Here is a 22,874-nt window from a genome sequence, read left to right as displayed (position 1 = left end):
CATTGCTGCAGCTGGGTTTGCAGAGCGTGCCCCTTCTGCCTTTAATGTCTGGTGTTGTCCTCTGCGTGCCCCTTCTGCCTTTAATGTCTGGTGTTGTCCTCTGCCTGCCTTTCTGGCTTCTCCTCACTCCCAAAACTGGAGCTTCACAGTGAAGCTAAACTCTTGGGCCGGCCTTTGAAGGAATGCTCCTCCACAGGGATCCGGCAGCTCTTTGTGAGTGCCAAAATGGCTGCCGCTTGCTTCCCCTCTCAGGTAAAATCTCCTTGACCACCCCCCCCCCCCCCCCACTCCACTTTCTCTCTCTCTCTCTCTCTCTCTTGGATTTCCCACATTCAACCCTCTCTCTCCCTCCATTCAGTCTCTCACACATTCTTTGCGCCACCTCCCCCCTCTGGCCCTCCGGTGTCCGTAAAGGGGCCGTCATGCAGAAAGACTCCATTGTGCCGCCTAGTATCCCTTTCCTCTGTTGGCCTGTGATTAAGAAGGGATTGCTTGGACGGGGATATTTTGGCGGTGGGGAAGGGGTGGAGGGGGTGGGGGGGGGTGGGGAGCCAGAGCAGGGGTGGATGGCGGTTGGATGTGCGGTTAGGCTCGGAAGGCGAGGTGGGTAATATTTTCTGAGCTCAGTGTAACTTGTATTATTTAATAATGAGTTATGTGGACATCATTGAGTCTGTGAGTGTGTGTATGTGCCACTGTGAGTACTCTCTCACTCGCCCTCTCTCTCTTTCTGTGTGTGTGTGTGTGTGTGTGTGTGTGTGTGTGAGAGAGAGAAAGAGGAGAGAAAGGGAGAGGCAGGGGGCTGACAGAATTTCAAAGGCCTTTTTGTCATCATCGATGATCTCACTGCATGCATTTCTGCGACCTGTTGCAATGTTCTCATTTCCTAGGTGACCCAGCAGAAGTTGGCTCCTCTCTGGAGAGAAGAGGTGGGACGGGGAAGAGAAAGTCCTGCTTGTCCAGCCCTCTTTGTCCCCCCTTTGTTCCAGCCCCACTCCTGGGGCTTTTGGGAATCAGTAGTGGGGCTGTTAGTGATGAGCAAGAGCTGGTCTTGCTTGAGGGTTTTTGTGGTGGAGGGAGTGAGTTTGGTCTGACTCACATTTGTTCTGTGTACGTTTGGGTTTATTTTGAATGAACAAGTTATAGCAGTTTTGCTGAGGCTGTTATTACTGGGGTATGGTTTGTGGTTTTGTACATGCATGTGTTGATTGATATTGTTGTGTTGTGGTAAAGTTGATGCAAGCCATCATGAAGACATGGTGATTGTGATCTTGAATATGATCTTAGTATGATCATGGAAGCAGGAAAATGCCTGTGTTTCCAACATACTGTAGCAACACAGTAAATGAACTGTGTATATTTCACTGTGTAACAATTCTGATTATTTATACCTCATCTTAGACTATGCTTGCTTGTGTCCCATGTGGAACCTTTGCCTTTGGTTGTTCAGCTGTTCCGTTGTTCCAAAGGAATCTCTCCCCTGCCTCCTTGTGGTCTTGGGTTCTGATGATGTCATGAAATATCTCTGACAATGACAAAGGTGATGACAGTGTCATTTGTTGGCTGTCCGACAGCATTAACGTCGATCCGTGTCTTTGGCAGGTGCTCCTGGGAGGACGTGAGAGCCGAGAGGAGAGACGCAGGAGGGTGGGTCCCGATGGCCGACGTTCTGGACACTGGAGCGACGGGCACCGGAACAGCCGGGGCGGCCACCGCCGCCGCCACCGGTAGCGTGGACTGGCAGAAGAGATGCATCACCCTGGAGATGCAGCTGCTCAGGTTCCGGCTCCAGGCGGGGAAGATTCGTGAGCTGCTCGCTGAAAAGGTGGGGGGTAGCTCATGGGCGACTAGTAAGGTGTGCTAGTCTTTTGTCCCAAAGGTGATGAAGGAGTGCAAGAGAGGTAGACTGTGAAAAGGATCAGTGCACTCAACATAACCCTGTCAAGTACCGGTAATCGTGTTGCTTTGACTAAGTTATGGGAATGTGTGGTGTCAAGTTTATGTGCAAGTCCAGAGGTTAGCTGAGAACTGCCTTGTATTTTGGTTGAGGGAAAACAAAGATTCTCCACATCTGTGGTGGCTCAAATTCCAGCAGAACACAGTTTCTGTTTGATATGTAAATACATCTGTGAATGTATATGTGAAGGCAAGAGGAAGAGGAAGTCTATGAAAAAACATTTAGGGGGATAAAACAGTGTTCTCCTGTCAATAGAAACGGTCTTTGGCCCCTTAATCCTGAACACACGCTTGAGTGATTCTCCCTCTCGTCAGCTATTAGTTGTGCTTGTGAAGAGACTGTGTGCATTTAATTTATTATAAGTAGTGCCTAGTGTGTGACCATCTGAATGACCTCTTTGGCTCCCCACCCAATACTCTTAGCGCTTGTGTGTTCGGTACAGACAGTAATGTTCACTATCACTATACACAGTCACAGAAGGGCACAGGCTTCACAGGGCTCGGATGGTGATATATCAGAGAATGTGCAGTCAATGTTTGGTGGTTCAGAGCTACCAGTAGAGATACAGCCAAGTGTCATTACTTTTTGAACATCATATATCCCACATTTATGTGACATTTATTCTGTCCCTTATACCAGCCTCCCACAGCAAAAGAGTAACTTTGTTATTAAGGCATGAAAAGGGATTTGTATGCTGCTGCTGTGTGAGAAAGTGCAATTAGATGCTTAAAAATGTCCCGGGTGAAGTGAAGTCATTGTTATAAAGCCTGTCCTTGTTTCTGGGGGAATTTTCGTTCTCGCCATAAAATTTGGTAGTTGAAAATGACTCGTAAAATGTGTTGTTGCACTTGTAGTAATCAGGGTGAGTGTGAGAGAATTCCCACCACTGTTACGGTTGTGATCATAATTGCACCAGCTGATCTGTACCAGACAGCCCCTGATGGAGAGACTGTTTTACGCTTCTACACTTTACTAAAGCACTGATTTCTCTCAGTCCATTTCTCTTTCAGTTTCTCTCTCTCTCTCTCTCTCTCACACACACACTTTCTCTCTTGTCTGCCTTTTACTCCCCCTCAGTGGCTCATTCATTCAGAACAGCTAACGGTCGAACTTGGCACCAGGCCTGGGCAGGGAGTCAGATGGGAAGTCACTGACCTGTGTGAAATTGTGTGTGTCTCTGTGGAAGAGTTAATATACCGCTGTGAGCTATTGTGTGTGTGCATTAGAGTGTATGTATATCTGTTTCTCAGCACTCTTAATTAATATAGAGGTTTCTCAGGTTTATTGGTATTTACTGTGAAGTAGTTATTATCCTTCCCTAAGTGAAGATTTACCCCATTTGAAGTGTCTGATGTTCGTATGTATAGTATAATAAGCAGTCATGGGTTGGTAAGCTTGCTGGGTTGATTTTTATTCACTCCATGCTCTCCAAGTTTCAAAACAGACCAAGCCAGACATGTAAATTGTGCAAGATGAATCTTATTTTCTCTCTGAAATGTTGAAGGGGAGCAATGATCCTGCATTCAGTTAGCAGTGCAAGAACAGAGAGACAGAGAGAGGCCTGCAGCGCAGCCATCATGTATGATAATCACATTCTATTTGTCAGGCTGGCAGACACACTGACGGGCGGACAGACACAGACAGAGACACAGACATGGATAAAGGGCAACCCACGAACACACACACACACACGCACTCGCACACACACATGCACGCACGCACACACACACACACACACACACACACACACACACACACACACACAAACACACACACACACACACACACACACACACACAAACTCACACAAACACACACACACACACACACACACACACACGCACACAGGCACACACGCACACACATACACAATCAGACACACAGATACACAATTACATGCACAACCCCCCCCCCCCCCCCCCCACACACACACACACACACATACTTACACACTCACTGTTTGAGTAAATACCAAAGCTGAGTTGAGAGCCATTCACTTAGGTTATTGCTTTTTGGAAAGATTGCCTCACACTTCTTTCAAATGTCTCTTTTTTCAGGCCAAGTGAGGAGTGTTTTACACATTGACCCACTTTGGTTAGTGCATGTTTGTGTGTGTGTGTGTGTGTGTGTGTGTGTGTGTGTGTGTGTGTGTGTGTGTGTGAAATGTGGATGTCTGCCATACATGTGTGTGTGTGTGTGTGTGTGTGTGTGTGTGTGTGTGTGTGTGTGTGTGTGTGTGTGTGTGAAATGTGGATGTCTGCCATACAGTGACAATCCCCCAGTTAAGATTTGTGAGACAGCGAGATACTTTCCAAGTGCCTTCCCTACATTTTTCTTCTTGTTATTTTTGCCACTGACTTAAGTGTCGAAAGTTTTTCTTTTCACTTTCCCAAAACAACAGGTGCGTATCCACAATTCTGAAAAGTTTCTGGTCTATGCCCGATTTTTATGAAGGTAAATCTTTTAATGGCATGACTAATAAAGTAATCGTGACAAAAACATTAAAAGTTATGGTGTGTGAGAGGCGAAGGAAAGGCCCAGGATTAGTGTCGATTGCAGATAATTGGAGATCATTTGAGCCTAATGGGCTAACTAAGGAGCAGGGGATAAAAGTTCACTGGATGTCTGGAGGAGGAAAGTTGTAAAGAGAATGATGGTCCTAATCATTATTAATAAGGTTTTGAAAGGAAGGAAAGACTTGATATAGATTGTGTTGCATTCTATTGGAAATATACTATATTGTGATTGTTGAAGTTTTCTTCATAGACATCAAGAAACTCTTTTTCTCTCTTTCTCTCTCTCTCTGTGTGTGTGTGCAGGCATGCATACTTGTGTTTGTGTGTGTGTGTGTATGCATGCGGCGTGCGTGTGTGTGTGTGTGTGTGTGTGTGTGTGTGTGTGTGTGTGTGTGTGTGTGTGAGAGAGACAGAGAGAGAGAAAGAGAGAGGGAGGGGGAGGGTGAATAGTCAGACAATTAGTATGTTAAATCCAACCACACCAGACTATATGAGGTCATCAGATTTAGAGATTTGAGAGATTTGGAGGCCTGAGAGTGAGGTTAATGGGACCTTTTTTCTGTTGTGTGCTATCAGGTGACTCCCAGATCATCTAGGTCAGAGATAATGCTCCTCCTTCTCTCTCTCCTGTAATCCACACACACACACACACACACACACACACACACACACACACACACACACATATATATACACACACACACACACACACACACACACACACATATATACATATATACACACACACACACACACACACACACACACATACACACACACATACACACACACACACACACATACACAAACACACAGGCAACCACACATTCTCTCTGTCTCCCACTCTCTCTCTCTCTCTCTCTCTCTTTCTTTCTGACTATCACACCCGCCCCCCTCACACACACACACACATACACACACCCCACACTTACAGACATAGGGTATCTCAATCTTTCAACTGCTGATACAGGAGACGGCAGATAGTGAGTTTACACAGATAGCAGAAGGCCTCAGATAAGAGCAGACAGCCAGGGGAGAGTGATAAGACAGTGGCCTGGCTCCCCTGATAGCAGCTACTGGATGTTTGGCATTCCTGGACTCGTCCCATGTCTGCTGATGTACCTCCTCTGCTCTCACCTGTTTAAGCCAGAGCTCACCTGTCTATACTCACCTGGATAACTTGATCCATGGTCTGACAGAAACGCAATGTCTACTCTAGGTTGTGTAGCATGGATGTGTTGATATCCCAAAGGAGATGAATTTCTTTGAGACAACGTCATAGACTACATACACTCTTTTCGATTACCTGAGGGTAAAAAAGTCTACCATAGACTATCAATAGCACCACAGTGTTCCTGGAAAGACTGAAAATGGGAACAAAAGCTAAGATGTCTGGGATATGTGTGAAGTGTTTTTGGGCATGATGCTGTATTTGTACTTAAGCTACTGAGCCCTTTGAGTAACGCTGCAAGTTCTTTTTTGTGGATAGATGCAAGAGTTGGAGCAAAGAGTGACCGAGGCCGACCTGCGAGCAGAGACTGCAGAGAAACAGGTACACAGACACACACACACACACACACACACACACACACACACACACACACACACACACACACACATGTACAGTATATGTTTTTGCTGTGGTAATGGGTATCCATGAAATGAAGCTGAATAGATCTTTGTAAGCTGTTATAGGTTAAGTGAAGTCTTTCGGTAAAATCTACTTTAGGTGCGCTTGATGGAAGAGAAATTGAAATCAGCGAATGTGCAGCCCAACGAATCAGAGAACTCCTTATGCCAGAGGCTTCAAGAACTCACCAATCAGGTGCAAGAGAGGGATGGAGTGATCAAGCACCTGGAAGCACAGCTGGAGAAACAGGTATTGAGAGAATAGGGAAAAATGGATGAGTACATTTGAACAGATTACTGACCACCCACTAAGCCCTGAAAACTCGCTAAAAGTAACTTGTTTCTGCAGAATTTGCTTCGGGCCCAGGAGGCAAAGATCATCGAAGAAAAAGCCTCCAAAATCAAAGACTGGGTCACTTTTAAGTTACGAGAGGTAGGGTTGTACTACTAACCATTTAATTTGCATCGTTGCATATGAACATACACACTTCTACCAAATTTACTTATTGATCAAAAGAGAGAGATTCCGTCATTGACCTAAAAAATCGAAGGTCCTTTTGAGCATTTTAAGTGGCCCATTAGGCTGTATGTCTACTAGCTGAGCAAGGCCTGAAATGTAATGTTAAAACCCATGTCAAAATGGAGTCATTAAAACTGTGTGCAGATGGAGATGGAGAACCAGCAGCTGAAGCTGGCCAACCTCAAGCAGGCCGAACAGATCCTCAACCTCCAGGACAAACTGCAAGGTAAGTGGTTGGACCATGCTTCTCAAGGTCAGCAGTCCTGAGATGATAAGCCATACAGTCTCTCTCTCTCTCTCTCTCTCTCTCTCTCTCTCTCTCTCTCTCTGAGTATGTGTTGTTCTCTCTTTCTTAGTCACAATTTGTCCATTTCTCTCCTGATTTATTGCCCTGTGTTGTTCTTCAAAGTGCTCCAGGAGGGTCCCTACTCCCCCACGTCCCCCTTGTCCCCCTTATCGCCCAGTCTTGATGCCCACCTGGTGCCCTCCAGCCCACTCTACCCGCCCAGCTGCCCTGGCACACCGCCTGCTCTGGAGGACGGCTGGAGGCACACCCCCTCAGGAGGCTCCGCTGGTAGGTGTCCAACCACATTCTCCGCACCTTCCTCATCTTCTGCAAATGTCCAGCTCAAATAGCGTGATGGATTTTATTATGTTAGGCATTTGTATTTATCAATGATTAAATTGAATTACAAGCATCTGTCCTTGTCCCCTTGCTGTTGTGTAGAAGCAAAGAAGAAAGCCCTGGAGACGTCAGACAGATTGTCCTCTGTCGACAAGATGACTGTGTCCAAGATGGCGGAGGGTGCCACTCAGGGCCGAGGCAGAGGGGTCGTGGCAGGAGGCCTCAGTGTCCCTCCAGTCACCACCGCCATGGGGGACCCCCCCAGCCGGGACCACTCATCAGACGAACTCAACAGCAAGTTCCGCCTGCACCGCCTTCGATCGTCCTCCTCCACCTCTTCCTCCTCCTCCTCCTCTTCCTCATCGGCCTATGAAAATCCGCAGGCCTCCCTGCTGCTGCTTCCGCCCACGGAGGCCCCAGCGTCCGCCTCCGCCCTGGCCGGTGCCCCGCGCTCGCCCCTGGCGCCCTGCTTCTCGCTGCCCGCGGGCACCAGCATGACCCTGCCCAAGGTGCGCACGCCGCTTAGCCCGCGCGACAGCATCCAACTGCTGAAGAAGCACCAGAGCCAGCCGCAGCCCGGCCTCGAGCGCTTCCACCACATCAACGTCAGCATCGACCTCGGCTGCGCCGGCCTGCCGCTGCTGGCCCGGAGCCTGTCCCAGGTGCCCGCAGCAGCTGCGCCGCAGGTGGAGGAGACGGACATCGACGACGGCATGGAGGGGGTGGAGGAGGGCGCTCAGGCCCAGGCACAGGCCGATGTCGATCAGCCCTGCGCCGGAGGAACGCTGTCTATGGGGCTGGTGAAGGAATGCCTGGATCCGGATGCGGTGAAGCCCCCAACACCACCGTTACACCGCTTCCCTGCCTGGGTAAGAGGAAAGAAGGGAGAGAAGGAGAAGGAGAAGAGAGAGAGAGAGAGAGAGAGAGAGAGAGAGAGAGAGAGAGAGAGAGAGAGAGAGAGAGAGAGAGAGAGAGAGAGAGAGGCAAATAGACATGCAAATATCTGAGTTATAGATAATATTTTCACAAATAATTTTCAAATAACAAATAATGCTAATGGAACATTAAATAATGGCTCTTTTACAGGAGAGTCGTATCTACGCTGTGGCCAAGTCTGGTATGAGGGTGTCTGAGGCCAGTCCTGCTGCCAAGGGTGCAGGTAAAATACTCAGTTGATGGACTTCTCATAATCTGGTGCATCTTGTTGCTGTGTGAATGAATTACATGGCATACGTTGTGTATGTGTGTTTTACAGTGTCGAGCCTGTCCCAGTACCCCTCTGCTGGTCCATTTACTCACCTAATGTGTAAGAACATTAGTGTTCCTGTCTACACCACTCTTAAAGGGGTAAGAATGACACTGTGATCTTGTTGCACCTTCAACATAAGTACCTTTTTAAAAGTTTAAAAGTAAATGTTTGCCTGTTATGTATCTCTAAGGATTGGCTTATGATGTGGACTCTCTCCTGTAGAAAGCCACACAGATCAGTACTTCTCCTCTGGTGGAGGAGGACTCGGGCTCCGAGGATGATACCAGCTCTCTGGGCTCGTTGCGGAGCTCCGTGCTGGGGCCTGACCGCAAGGGCAGCACTCCCAGCAGTCCCCGCGCCCTCAAGAGAGGTGAGAGCCCCCAGCAGCTCGAACAGGAACCCACTCTGTGTGTGTGTGTGTGTGTGTGTGTGTGTGCGTGTGCGTGTGTGTGTGTGTGTGTGTGTGTTTATGTGTGTGTGTGTTTATGTGTGTGTGTGTGTGTGTGTGTGTGTGTGTGTGTGTGTGTGTGTTTATGTGTGTGTGTGTGTGTGTGTGTGTGTGTGTGTGCATTTGTTCTGTAGACATCATGTCTGGTAGAAGGTCAGGTGGTGTGGCATAGGGCGGTGGTTCTCAACCGGTGTGCCGTGAGGCAAAGTGAAGTGTTAATTAAAAGGTGTTAGGTATAGGTATTAAGTGTTTTTATAAGATAGGCTACAGATCTATTATGCAGCTCAGTCAACATCATGTGAAAAAATATGGGCATAAGAATGAACACCCCTGTTATTGCCTATACTAATGTGTGTATCACTTCATAATTAGTAACCATAAGTCAGTGTGCCTTAGCGTTTTGGTTTCATCTTTGGTGTGCCTTAGCCCCCAAAAGGTTGAGAACCTCTGTTCTAGAGTAGGCTATGTATATTATTTTTATCATTTACTGTTCTGGGGTGTTCCGTTCAGAGAGGAAAGAGCAGGAATCCACTGAAGCATCCACTTGTGCTGTGATTAACAAAACTATCATAGAGCCTGTAGCCTGCAGGGAGTCACATGTTAACAATATCTCCCACCTTCAGCTGCAGAGTCGCACCACTGGACAGATAGGATTGGCTTCCATCTGTATCATACTGTCCTAAATACGTGATCTGCTCTGCATTCTTAAACATCTTGATCCCCATCCAGTGTGAGGCTAGATTATCCATGACTGTGAATCTGAAGTAGTAGACTCCCTTGACTGGAGCTGTGAAGCAGCCTGTTGTGCGGCTCTAGGCCTGGCCAACATTGGTGATGTGTTTAGTTCAACTCAGTATTTCCAGCCTCTATGTGTCCTGAGTCAGTCAGACCTGCTGAGAATGCCACCTTGGGTTTCTCTGTAATCTCCTTCAGATTACTTCAGTCTCAGTGGCTGCCACTGCCAGTCTGGTCATCTCTGCAGTCAGCTCTGCCTCTTGTGCTGCAATTTCTATCTTCAGGTCTTCCATCTCAGTCTCACAGGCAGCCAGTCTGTTTTTTTTGTGTTCTGCATTTGCCATAGTCAGGTTCTTCACCTCAGTCTCACTGGCAGACAGTCTGGTTTCTTGAGCTGCAATTTCCTTGATCAGGAGTATCACTTCAGTCTTCATATTGATCAGGTCTGTGTGGTGTACTGCTGTGTCATTCTTCACATGTTCCATGTTAGCCTCAGTGGCTACCAATCTCTCAGTCTGTGCTGCAGTTTCCTTCCTCAGATTCAACACTTCAGTTTCACTAGTAGCAAGTCTGGTCTTCAGCACTGCCATCTCTGTGTGTAGAGCATAATTCTCAGTCTCTGTTTTATGCAGCAGGGATTTGGTGTTCTGAAGCTCCTGTTGAATAAAGCTCAGAGTTACCCTCAGCTCCACCATCGAGGTTCCCAGGTTATGCACGATGTCTTTGAGTTCCTTAAGCTCAGTCGAGACATTCAGCTGAGTGAAGCAGCAGCAGCTCCAGTAGTCTGGCTCTCTGTCTGAACTTCAGTCTGGGTGCTCTGAGTCTGAGCTCCACACATGGAGAACAGCATCACCAGCAGTGTGCTGACAGCCGTCATCTTTGCCCAAACTCTCTGTCGCACACAGCAATATAAGTACTAATAGTAGTAGTAGCTTTAACACTTTTGTCTGAGACGCTATCTGTGAACATCCTCATTTTATACCTTTTTTAGTGATCATAAGAACTGTAATCACTTTTAGGCTGGACTTAAGCCCAGGGACACAGATCACATCTGCATGATATGGTATTTTTGGAAAGTACAAACCTGTTGCCCATCTGTTAGCATTTGTTTTAGCCCAAGATGAACACAGACCTGGGGCCCTTAACAGCCATTGTTCCCCACCTTTACAGCATCAGTCGAAATTGTTGAAAAAAAAGTCTAGAAAAATAAATAGAATTTTTTGCGGCCCCAGGCTCTTCCAGGTACAAAGTGGTTGCTGTGTTAGCCTGGGTGTTCCCATGCTGCCTTGCGCGCGATTTGATTCACGCTGCTAAGGCAGCCTGGAGACCATGGAGCAAATTTTCGCCTGAGATAGGGGACCAATCACAGAACAAGGGGGAAAGCAAGACGATGATGAGCTATGCACAGACGCATTTGATAGACATCTGTGGCACCCAATAAACGGATCTGGGCATTTTTTTCAAATACGAGAAAATTAACGTTTGGTTCCCTGACCACGTCTCATTGAGAAGTGGTGGCGCTAGCCAGGCTATTGCTGTGTCCCTCACTTCTACTGTCATTGCAATATTGTGTTGTGTAGTGATTTATTATGGGGCCTGTAAACTAGGCATGTATACCTGTATCTATCTGTGATAGCTTCAGTTCAGCAGTACCCTTTGTGTGTGGTGAAGGGGGGTGTATTTCAGGGCCTACTGCTGATTAAGGTCATGGTTTGTGTTCTTGGAAGCACAGGCACTGGACGTCAGTCTATAAGTCTGTTTTTACAGAGGCTTTGGCTGAGTGAAATGGTTGTGGAAAATGCCTATGCAGAAGTTTGTGTCAGGGATCATGGATATTCCTATGGAAGTTTGTGTCAGGGGTCATGGATATTCCTATGGAAAACCTGACATGATGTTATACACATCTGAGTTTCCACGATGAAGCCTGTAATAGTTTTTAATGCTGTTCCACCTCTGTGTGTGTGCTTGTGTGTCTGTGTGTGTGTGTATGTGTGTGGGTGGGTGTGTACATACACGTGGTTGTGTGGAATTGTGTCTAACAAATGTGTGTGTGTGTGTCCAGGGGTGTCAGTGTCATCCATCAGCTCAGAGAGTGACTATGCCATCCCACCGGACGCATGTTCTCTGGACAGTAACTACCTGGAGCCTGAACACAAAGTGCAACGCACCTCCTCTTACTCCTGTGAAAGCATTGGACCGGTAGGAGACGAGGAGTTTTTTACATTCTTCATTTACTACTATGTATCTTTGTTTACTACTCTAATGTATCTTTATTTACTCTAGTCTATCTTTATTTACTACTCTAATCTATCTGTATTTATACTCTAATCTATCTGTATTTACTACTGCAGTCTATCTTTATTTACTACTCTAGTCTATCTGTATTTACTAGTGTAATCTATTTTTATTTACTTCTGTAATGTATCTTTATTTACTTCACTAGTCTACTTTTATTTACTACTTTAATCTATATTTATTTACTACTCTAATGTATCTTTATTTATTACTCTAGTCTATCTTTATTTACTACTCACTCTCTTTATTTACTATTAATCTATCTTTATTTACTACTCATGCCCTCCTTATGTTGGATGGGAGAATATAATAAATCCATTCACAACATGATTTATATTTCTGGTATTCTGAGGGCCATTCAATTCCAGTTGCATGAATACACATCAACATTTACTCATACACATACACACATACGCACATAATCTGTGAAACCTTGCTGCTGCTGTGTGCCCTCAGGAGATGCTGGAGAAGTCGGGCTACCTGCTGAAGATGGGCAGTCAGGTGAAGGCCTGGAAACGCCGCTGGTTCACGCTGCGGAATGGAGAGATCCTCTACTACAAGTCACCGGTCAGTTCCCACTCTCTTTATCTTAGAAAGGACCTCTTGTGTCTTGCAGTTGTCACAAAATTTGTCCGTCCATCCTTTTACAAATCTGTTAAAATTGACGCCTAGTTGTAGCAAAGATATGAATTTTCTATGCCTTTGAGGTTAACCTTGGTACCCCTTTACTGGTATGGCTAAAACGGAATACATTTAAATGATGTCAGCGGAAACATTGATACTGTTCCCATGGAAAAATCAGAAATGTGATGTGAAATCTGAACACACACTTTGTGTAATCTGTGTGTTTAGAGTGATGTCATTCGGAAGCCCCAGGGACACGTCGAGCTGAACGCCTCATGTCGAATCGCCCGCGGAGAGGGGGGGCAGACGTTCCAGGTGAGAAATGCCACCTGTGCAAACACATTTCCACACACGTCATACTCATTCATCATCATGGATCTAATATTTTTGTTTCATGCCAAATTAATTTATGTTGCTAAAACTATGATCGTTGACTGTTTTAATATCTGCATGTGGGTTGTAAGTACATCTGTCCCAACACCATCAGAAGAGAAATGTTTTAAATTAAGGGAGTCTGGCACATGCAAAAATATTTGGCGATGGTAATAATGTCCAAAATATGAATTCACTCGTGCCTCAGGCTGAACTGGCATACTTGATTGTACAGAAGACCATTTGTATAAATATAGTGGGAGAGAAATGGGAACTTCAATTTGTTTGGACTTGTTAGACTGCTTTTGTGCTTCCCATAATTTTCCAATGACCCTGTTGAATAATTGCCTGATTCTGTAATCCAGATTATCTGTACTGACTGATCTACAGTGAGAGGTATTACTGACTGCATGTTCGTTCATCCTGTGTTTTGTCATGAAAAACAGCTCATCACGGAGAAGAAGACCTTCTATCTGACAGCTGACTCCCCCAACATTCTGGAAGAGTGGATCCGGGTGCTGCAGAATGTGCTCAAAGTCCAGGCTACCACTCCGGTTTCCATGGACACCGCCGTCAAGCCAACTGTACGAGGCTGGCTTACAAAGGTAGAATTCAAAAGATGTATTCACAAAAACGTAGGAATGAGATCCTTTTGAATGAGATTCTGAAGTTATTTAGAACCTTTACACAAGATTTGTGAAAGTATGCACTATTGAATTACTGTAAGAGAGACAGTTACTTTTAGAATGTGGCTGATGTGTATGTGTGTGTGTGTGTGTGTGTGTATGTGCATCCATGCTTGCCTTTGTACCAGTGTAAGGTAGATAGTCCAACTGTCCTTTTAGCAAGCTGGGCAGTCTTCCAGAGCCCTTAATGAAGCTCATTTATCTAAGGTCTTCTTCTGGCTCTCCCTCTCCCTCATTCTCTCTCCCCCATTTGCTCTCTGTCTCACGTTTCAGGTCAAACATGGCCACTCTAAGCTGGTGTGGTGTGCTCTCATTGGGAAGGTCTTTCATTACTACCGCAACCAGGATGATAAGGTGATGTTAACACACACAAACACCTTATAGCCTTCCTGTGAAGGTTTCCCATACATGGATTAAGCCAAGTTCTAGACAAAATCTCCATTGAAAAAAGCTTTTAGTCCAGGGCTAGGCTTAATCCATGCATGGGAAACTGGGCATTCTGTGTCCAGTGGTTGTGAGCTATGTGTTAACTGAACTGTGACGGTGTGTGTGTGTGTGTGTGTTTTTTGTTCAGTTTCCTCTAGGTCAGCTGCGCATGCGTGAAGCAAGGGTTGAGGAGGTGGACAGGTCATGTGACTCAGATGAGGACTATGAAGTTGGGGGACGTGGTTTCCTGTCGTCCCACTGCACACTAGTGGTCTACCCCAAAGACCAGAGCCCCACGTACATGCTGATAGGAACCAAGCAGGAGAAGGTAAATCACACACACACACACACACACACTCAATCAAACACACAAACACACACACACACACACACACACACACACACACTCAGGGCCAGATGTACGTACATTTGCGAACGTAGCGTTATCAGCATCATGGACACACCGCAGATTGCGAACACTGTCAGACCCAAGTATCCGTCATATTTATCAATCGTTCAATCCTTAGTGTAAACTGCGCCTTTCTCTGCCTTTCTCCGCCCATAAACGCAATTTACGAACGTCCACAACTGAATGGCAGCGCCTACATACAAGCGCAGTTGAATGAAGTTAACTGATGACAACATTAAAAAGAATCAAACGTTTAGCGATCATGAAATAATACCATACATGATAAGATGTAAACAAGCAGGGAGATAATGAAGATCAGTAGTTCTACTCAAATACTTGTGCATGTAGGCTATGGAAGATGGGTCAAATCTAGCAAGTAGGAAAAAGTGAATGACGTGAAAGTGAAAGTAAGACATTCGAAAGGCCAACGAAAGTTTAGGTTGCTTTTGGTAGTACAAATACTTTCACCACAAAAACTGATGCTCTAAATAGCGATTCTGTTGTCTTTGAAAGGTTCTCTTATTGGCGCATTGAACTGCAATTTGGATTAACACCTGCTTTTACAAGGCGGAAGTATTTAGGCGCAGAATAGACGTGCGCTTTCAGGAGCAGTCTTTGTACATACCGCGGAATACATAATTAGGCGCTTACTCTTCCCCTCCCATCTTTTTACGCTAAACTTCCACTTTCCCCTGGATCCTCCCATGAATGCATATGCATGACATGACAAACGCAATCTGCCACTTTCAGCTCCCGCGACAGGCAGTTTGCGCTTTTACATCATTGCGGCCTGTTTGTACATACCTCGCAATTATTTTACACACACATTGCGAAACAAATACGCCTGAAGTAGTACATCTGGCCCTCAATCAAACACAAACACACACACACACACACTCAATCAAAAACACACACACACACACACTCAATCAAAAACACACACACACACACACACACACACACACACACACACACACACTCTCAAACACATGTACAGACAGACATATCTATTCCTTCGGCAATTTATCTTGAAAATGAAGAAATGTAATGACTAAGTTACTATTCATGATTATGTAACGTGGTTGACACTAATAGCAGGTTGTGTTTCTCTTCCTGCTCAGGACACCTGGCTGTACCACCTGACCGTGGCTGCAGGCAGCAGTGCCAGTCTGAAGGTTGGCACAGAGTACGAGAGGCTGATTGGCAAACTCCTGGACATGGATGGGGACCCTGGTAAATCAAGCTAAACATACACATATCTTATTTTGTGAGAGATATACTTAACTTAGATATACTCACTATGACAGTAGTGTCAATACCGGCAATAGTCTTCTTGGACACTACCTGTCAAGTCTTGACACCTAAGTATGATTTATAGAAGACACCAAAGTAATGGCAGATATGTCATATCTAATACAGTCAAATCAAAATCAGTTCTATGTCTGTGAAGAGACACCTTCACTAAGAGGAAAGTGGTGTTTGGCTCTAAACTTGAAGCAGACCATTTTGATTTATGAAGTGTAAATGTATTTTCCGTGGAATGGTGTGTTTGAGTGGGCATTGTGTGTCCTCTCTGACGCAGACTCTGAGCTGTGGAAGCATCCGGTGTTGTGCTTTAGTAGAGATGGCCTGCGCTCTCCCCTCACCACTCTGCCCTCTGAAGCCCTGCAGACTGAAGCCCTCAAACTCTTTAAGGTGAGCTCCCCTTTCCTTCTGTCTTTTCTCTCACACACTCTCTCTCTCTCTCTCACTCACTTTTTCTTCCTTTTTCTTTTCTGTCGTTCAATACATCTCTCACACATTTTCCTTCCCCTCTTTTCTTTGTCACTCTCCTCTTCTATGCCGTACTCTCATCACTCTCTTTCTCTCTCAAATTCAAATTCAAAGGAGCTTTATTAGCATGACTGTTTGGATACAGTGTTGCCTAAGCCAGTGTTACAGATAACACAGTAGAGAGTAACAAAAGAAAAAAATAGACATACAGCAATGTGGGTATAACATGTAAACATAGAATAAACAATAGCATATAAGTGAGTGTGTAAGTGTGTGGATGTGAGTGTGTGTGTGTGTACTGTATGTGTGTGTGTGTGTGTGTGTGTGTGTGTGTGTGTGTGTGTGTGTGTGTGCGTGTGTAGGTTCTCTCTCTCTCTCTCTCTCTCTCTCTCTCTCTCACACACACACACACACACACACACACACTCTCTCTCTCTCTCTCTCTCTCTCTCTCTCATTTACTCTCATGCTTCCAAGCTCCAGTCTGTTGTGGACTTCCTGAAACATACAGTATGTTGACTGTAAAAGTGATCAGTCTGCTCTATGCTGTGTCATGCACTGGCATGACATGTGCCACACTGTGGTCAGGTCCTCTTGGCTTTGACTGAAGACCTTCCTTTGTTGGACAACGGCACGGAGAGTCCCTCAGGGCTGAGGCTGGGAGAGAGAGGGAGGGGGCAGCGGTGACAATGTCGGGCCTTGTTCTGTGAAGGGAAGAGAACAAGGGAGTCCGAGAGCACCTACTACAGAGAGGATCGCTCGGTTCCAACAGCTCTTTAGTTCTGCTTTGATGAGTTGGAATCCTACTTGCCCATGTCACTGTTCTTTCTCTCTGCTTAGTCATACACACTAGGACACACACACACACACTCTCTAAACATCTGTGTAAGCCATCTCTATCTTGGACCTTCACATACACACATGCACATGTGTGCACAAATACATACCCACACATAAACATAGTAATTTTTAGTTTAATTGTTCAATTCTGTCTTTTTACCTCTTCTCTACAGTCTTGTCAACTGTTCATTAATGTGTTGGTCGAGTCGCCCTCCATCGACTACCACACGTCACTGGCCCAGAATGCACTGCAGGTGTGCCTGACACACCCCGAGCTGCAGAACGAGATGTATTGCCAGCTGATCAAGCAGACCAACTGCCGCACTCCCAACAACTACTCCCTCACACAGGTGGGTGTGGGTACACACAAACACACACACACACACACACTGAAATGAGATTCCATAAAATGCTGAAACACATTGATTTTTGTGCGTTAACCTTTGATCACGTAAACATTTCACTTTTTCACATCATTCTCTGTCCAAATTGGATTGGTAGCACAACAGACAAGAGATTACACACGACACAATATATGACCAGTATAAACATAATGTTTAAGATCATTCTGATAACACCCCTGTCACTGCTTCAGTGTTGGCAGCTGTTGTCGGTGTGTGTGGCCCTCTTTCTGCCACAGCAACACGTCCTCTGGTACCTGAAACAGCATCTTCATCGCCATGCCGACCCCAGGTAAAGATAGCCAGATCCACATCAACCCCCCAACTGGGTATATATGCAAAAGAAAATAAGAGCTTCAGGCTATTTGAATATATGTTTCTAACTGAAGGTCTCAGTGGGTTTACTTTTGTGTGTGTGTGTGTGTGTGTGTGTGTGTGTGTGTGTGTGTGTGTGTGTGTGTGTGTGTGTGTGTGTGTGTATGTGTTTGTCAGGACGGAGGTGGGGAAGTATGCTGTGTATTGCCAGCGGTCAGTGGAGAGGACTCAACAGAATGGGGAGCGTGAGGCCAAACCGTCCCGAATGGAGATCCTGTCTATCCTGCTGAGAAACCCCTACCACCACTCTTTGCCCTTCAGCATCCCAGTGCACTTCCTCAACAGCACCTACCAGGTTGTGCACACACACACACACACACACACACACAGCAACATTTATGTTTGTGTGAATAGTGAAGTGAGTAGAAGATGGTATAATATAAATAAGCATAAGTATATTCCACTGAAATTTTAAGAAAGATTATGTGTGTAGTCCATTGTGGATTTTGAGCTAAGGTGTGCTAAGGATGATTATTATTATATTGTGGAGGCCATTGTTTTTTCATCTTTAGCGTTTTTTTACAGATGATGTGGTGTGCTGGCTTCTAGAATATTTAATTGAATCCATTCACTTTTCCAGTGAAGTGTTCTCTGTGCCACTGGCTACAATATGATCAATCCAGCCCTGTGTTTACCGATTGGCAAGATGTTCTTTTCATGAAAATCTGCACCCTTTTCCTTAAAACAAACCTTTGCTCATTGCAGTCAAAAAGTTATGTTTTAATTTCATCAGTTCACAAGATTTGTTTCCAAAACGCATCAGGTTTGTTTAGATGTTCCTTTGCACTTGATTTAAAAGTATAGCCTGATGTTGCTATTTTCTTATAGCATCTGCGGTTTTGTGTGCGTACAGTTTAATTTTAATAGCACCCGAAATCATTCACACAGATTAATGATCACACTCTATGATGCATTGAGCATGTAACTGGACACTATTCAAATGTTTCTTTTTAGGATATTCACTGAAAATTGACATGCAACTACACACAACCAAATAAATGATCAGTAACATGCATTAATGCACAGATTCTCTCATGATTTATGATGTAATATGTCTATTATGGAATGAGTTGTGATTATGAGTTGTGTAAAAAATGGGTTCCCAGGACAAATAAAGGTTGAGAAACACCAGAGATGGCAAAAGTACTCACTTCCCGTACTCAAGTAGAAGTATGAATACTTGTGTTAAAAAATACTCTGGTAAAAGTAGAAGTACTGATTTAACTTCTTTACTCAAGTAAAAGTAACAAAATACAGGCTTGGTTATTTACTTAAAGTATAAAAGTAAAAGTAGTCTTGTGAATGACAACCATTTTTTATGCAACGGTACCTGGACCATACAAATGTTACTAGAGTGCAAGAGTGCCAGTCTCTCTTTTTAAATCTTCCCATAACCTGTTGGGCCATTTGTAGACCCCCCCCCCCCCAACATACTTCAGAGGGCAGTGTGTTCTTTTGGCCTACCATCAAATGCTGGACATCTGTAGAAAGCTAAGATCCCGTAGTTTCTTAGGAAGCACTGGCACAGAGTTACGGAGCCTAGAATATTGTTTTTTCTTTAACAAACATCTCTGAACTGACCACATTTCAGCCCTCAGCCCACTTGATATGATTTTAGAAATACAACTATCACCAGGTCCTGCGAAGCTGTGTGCAAAAGTAGATCAATATAGAATGAAAAATGAGTACTTTAGACCATTATTTGCCAAGGTATGCTCATGCGTTTTGTAATGCCCTTGGAAACTCCCCATAGGACTTTTGGTTACCCAGAATGCATACTGACAATAAAAGTATGCATTTCTGAGGTTTCTTGTAGACTTTTTGGATTGTATGCCAGGTTCTGATATAGAATGACTACACAAAATGGAATAATTACACAAAAGTCTCTATTTTTGCATTTTCTTTGTTGGCTTCATGGGTGTGTATAAGATGATGGACTATACCTGTACATCTGCACAACTAATATTGGATAAAACAACATGAATTCATTTAATTCCTATGGATTCCTGTCAATATTTCAAGACCAGGAATGTGGTAAAATAAGAGGTGGGTAGCCTAACCACGGTAAGGTGGACTGCGCCATGCGCGTATCACATTTTTAGAAAAGGCATTCAGAACATGTTTGATGATGGTGGAGGTTATTGTCCAATGTTTACAACAATACAAGTGACTTGATGAGTGTAGCCTACATATTGTTATTGTGGATAATACAGTGTGATTTTTAAATGTTAACAGTTGTAATTGGTGAATATACTCTTTTGAGAGGTGGATAAACTCTAATATAAGGTGGATAAACTATTTCTGAAATTTCAGAGGTGGGTAAACTGTTTACTTATGTTTAGCTGCCACTACATCCCTGTTTAAGACCCAATGCTGCATCTACTTATTGCTAAGGATATAGGCTACACTGCAGCTATAACCAAAGTTAGGGAAGCACCAAAGGCAAGGAGAGGAGGAGGGCATTTTTGACTAAATTTAATTGAGACATAGGCCTACTACGTGCTAACGTTAACGTCACTGCCATCAAGCTGCAATGATTTGCCCCGAATGAATGCCGTGCCACCCAAATCTGTCGAGTCATCTTGTAGTGGTGCGTCAAGTGCAACGTATATTCCTATCCGCTATTGATGAGGCGAAAAATAATAACGGTATCTCCACTGAAGTTTTGTAAAATGTAAGGAGTAGAAAGTACCGATATTCGTGTTAAAAAGTAAGGAGTAAAAGTAAAAAGTCGCCTCAAAAATAAATAGTAAAGTAAAGTAAAAATATCTGAAAAATCTACTTGAGGACAGTAACGAAGTATTTGTACTTCGTTACTTCCCATCTCTGAGAAACACTGATCTACACAAGCATACAAACAGTATCCAAACAAACAGAACCACCCTAACAAACCCTCTCTCCCCGTGTGTGTGTTGTGCTCAGGTGGTGGGTTTCGATGGTTCCACCACGGTGGAGGAGTTTATGCGGATGCTGAACCAGAGAGCAGGCATGAGAAGCACTCAGCTGTCTGGCTTCGCCCTCTTCACTGACGACCCCTCAGGCTCAGAGCTGGAGCACTGCTTACAGCCAAACGCAAAGGTGTGTGTGTGTGTGTGTTTGTGTGAGTGAGTGAGTGTGGGTATGTGTCTGTGTGTGTGTGTAGTCCATCTCCATTTAGGTTGTTTGAGGTTGTTTAGTGTTTTAGATAAATATTTACTTATAACTAGATAAACTAGATAAATATTAAGTTCTAAGTGCCTCTTATTTTTGTCTGTGTCATCAGATCTGTGACATAATTTCAAAATGGGAGCAGGCGCTGAAAGAACTGAACCTTGGGAAATATGAGGGAACGCGCATTGTCCGTCTTACCTACAAGAGCAGGTGTGTTTTTTTGCAGAAAACATGGTTTTATGAGACTGTCTCAAAGAAAAAGGATTGCTTACAGTTTTTTCTGAATGCTTAAACACATTTTTTGTAACTATGGCTTTTTTTGCAAAACTCTACACACAAATGGCAAAACCACTCACTGAGTTCGCAAAACTAAAAGCACAAACACTGCTTTGCACTCAGTTTGCAATTTTGTAACACACACTTTGCACAACTGTAGGCACAATGGCTATTATTTACACTATTTTGCCAACTCTCTGGCACACTTTCTCATGTGAAAACTGTTTTAGATAATTAGTTCACTTTGCAATCAGCCTAAGCACTATAAATAAGCCACAGGTAATGTACAATGGGTACGATGGAGTGAGCAGGAAGAGTGAGAAGAGAAAAAAAAGACAAAAAAACAGTCTACATGTGGGGATATTGTCATGTCAGGCCTGGATACGTCATTCCATTACATTACATTTGGCTGACGCGACGATTCCAGAATATATTTTTCCCGGTGCCTTGGACTAGGACATTGCATGTGATGTAGACCGAATTTTGAGAGAGACGACTCGATGTAGACTGATATGTTTTGTCTCAGTGAAATGCTATTTTGTGTTTTGACTTGGAAAAACACACTTGTGTTTGTTTTGATGTGTGTAAATAAACACTAGTACTTGAAGTTGGGATTCCTGTATGTTTACAGAACTATGACAAAAGTATGACCTCAAACTGACATAGTCTACCTTGTGCACAGAGAAAGCAAAAGCCAGATGTGTTTTTTATTCATACCATCAGTGTGTTGTTGGCACATTGTGTGCTTACTATTGTGATGGCTTGTGTTTACTGTTAGATACGAAAACACCATTTTTACGAAGTTGTGCAGAGTTAAGCAAGGTGTGTTAGCTTTTGCAAGAGAACTACAATGTTTTGCTGATTGGGTGAGAGGTTTTGCCATTTGTGTGTAGAGTTTTGCAAAAAAAGCCATAGTTACAAAAAATGTGCTTAAGCAATCAGAAAAAACTGTAATCTTGAAAACAGAATTGACTCTGTGTATGGTTTGCAGTTATTTTTAATACTAATACCGGTACTAACATTCTTTAGTGTATGTGCTTGAGTATTGATCCTTTTTATGTTTTTTTCATATTGCTTTAATTTATTGAGGATTGTACAGAGATTGCCAATAGAATAATTAAAAAAAATAGCATACATGTTACAGATTTTTCTGAATGCTTAAACACATTTTTTGTAACTATGGCTTTTTTTGCAAAACTCTACACGCAAATGGCAAAACCACTCACTGAGTTCGCAAAACTAAAATCACAAACACTGCTTTGCACTCAGTTTGCAATTTTGTAACACACACTTTGCACAACTGTAGGCACAATGGCTATTATTTACACTATTTTGCCAACTCTCTGGCACACTTTCTCATCTGAAAACTGTTTTAGATAATTAGTTCACTTTGCAATCAGCCTAAGCACTATAAATAAGCCACAGGTAATGTACAATGGGTACGATGGAGTGAGCAGGAAGAGTGAGAAGAGAAAAAAACAGACAAAAAAACAGTCTACATGTGGGGATATTGTCATGTCAGGCCTGGATACGTCATTCCAGAATATATTTTTCCCGGTGCCTTGGAC

At 44.1% G+C, this 22,874-nt stretch overlaps 1 protein-coding gene across 4 annotated transcripts in view; it reads left to right on the top strand.

Moving 5' to 3' along the window:
- plekhh1 (pleckstrin homology domain containing, family H (with MyTH4 domain) member 1) overlaps positions 1 to 22,874 on the top strand; it is a 69,831-nt gene that overhangs the window by 39,428 nt on the left and 7,529 nt on the right. For all 4 annotated transcript variants that reach the window (XM_042071822.1, XM_042071823.1, XM_042071821.1 and 1 more), the window contains 23 exons: positions 1,603 to 1,825; positions 5,963 to 6,025; positions 6,203 to 6,352; positions 6,452 to 6,535; positions 6,767 to 6,848; positions 7,032 to 7,196; positions 7,350 to 8,116; positions 8,334 to 8,406; positions 8,503 to 8,594; positions 8,719 to 8,866; positions 11,742 to 11,878; positions 12,431 to 12,541; positions 12,827 to 12,913; positions 13,417 to 13,575; positions 13,930 to 14,010; positions 14,231 to 14,410; positions 15,613 to 15,724; positions 16,074 to 16,186; positions 17,278 to 17,454; positions 17,700 to 17,797; positions 17,998 to 18,175; positions 20,803 to 20,958; positions 21,143 to 21,240. In XM_042071822.1, coding sequence (XP_041927756.1) covers positions 1,658 to 1,825; positions 5,963 to 6,025; positions 6,203 to 6,352; positions 6,452 to 6,535; positions 6,767 to 6,848; positions 7,032 to 7,196; positions 7,350 to 8,116; positions 8,334 to 8,406; positions 8,503 to 8,594; positions 8,719 to 8,866; positions 11,742 to 11,878; positions 12,431 to 12,541; positions 12,827 to 12,913; positions 13,417 to 13,575; positions 13,930 to 14,010; positions 14,231 to 14,410; positions 15,613 to 15,724; positions 16,074 to 16,186; positions 17,278 to 17,454; positions 17,700 to 17,797; positions 17,998 to 18,175; positions 20,803 to 20,958; positions 21,143 to 21,240 — 3,479 coding nt within the window. In that variant the 5' untranslated portion in view covers positions 1,603 to 1,657. The remainder of the gene's footprint in view (positions 1 to 1,602; positions 1,826 to 5,962; positions 6,026 to 6,202; positions 6,353 to 6,451; positions 6,536 to 6,766; positions 6,849 to 7,031; positions 7,197 to 7,349; positions 8,117 to 8,333; positions 8,407 to 8,502; positions 8,595 to 8,718; positions 8,867 to 11,741; positions 11,879 to 12,430; positions 12,542 to 12,826; positions 12,914 to 13,416; positions 13,576 to 13,929; positions 14,011 to 14,230; positions 14,411 to 15,612; positions 15,725 to 16,073; positions 16,187 to 17,277; positions 17,455 to 17,699; positions 17,798 to 17,997; positions 18,176 to 20,802; positions 20,959 to 21,142; positions 21,241 to 22,874) is intronic.

Source organism: Alosa sapidissima, chromosome 19 (genome assembly GCF_018492685.1).
Source record: "Alosa sapidissima isolate fAloSap1 chromosome 19, fAloSap1.pri, whole genome shotgun sequence".
NCBI classification, from domain to species: Eukaryota; Metazoa; Chordata; class Actinopteri; order Clupeiformes; family Clupeidae; genus Alosa; species Alosa sapidissima.
Note: the sequence above shows the minus strand (reverse complement) of the source record. Positions and strands in the feature narration are given on the sequence as shown.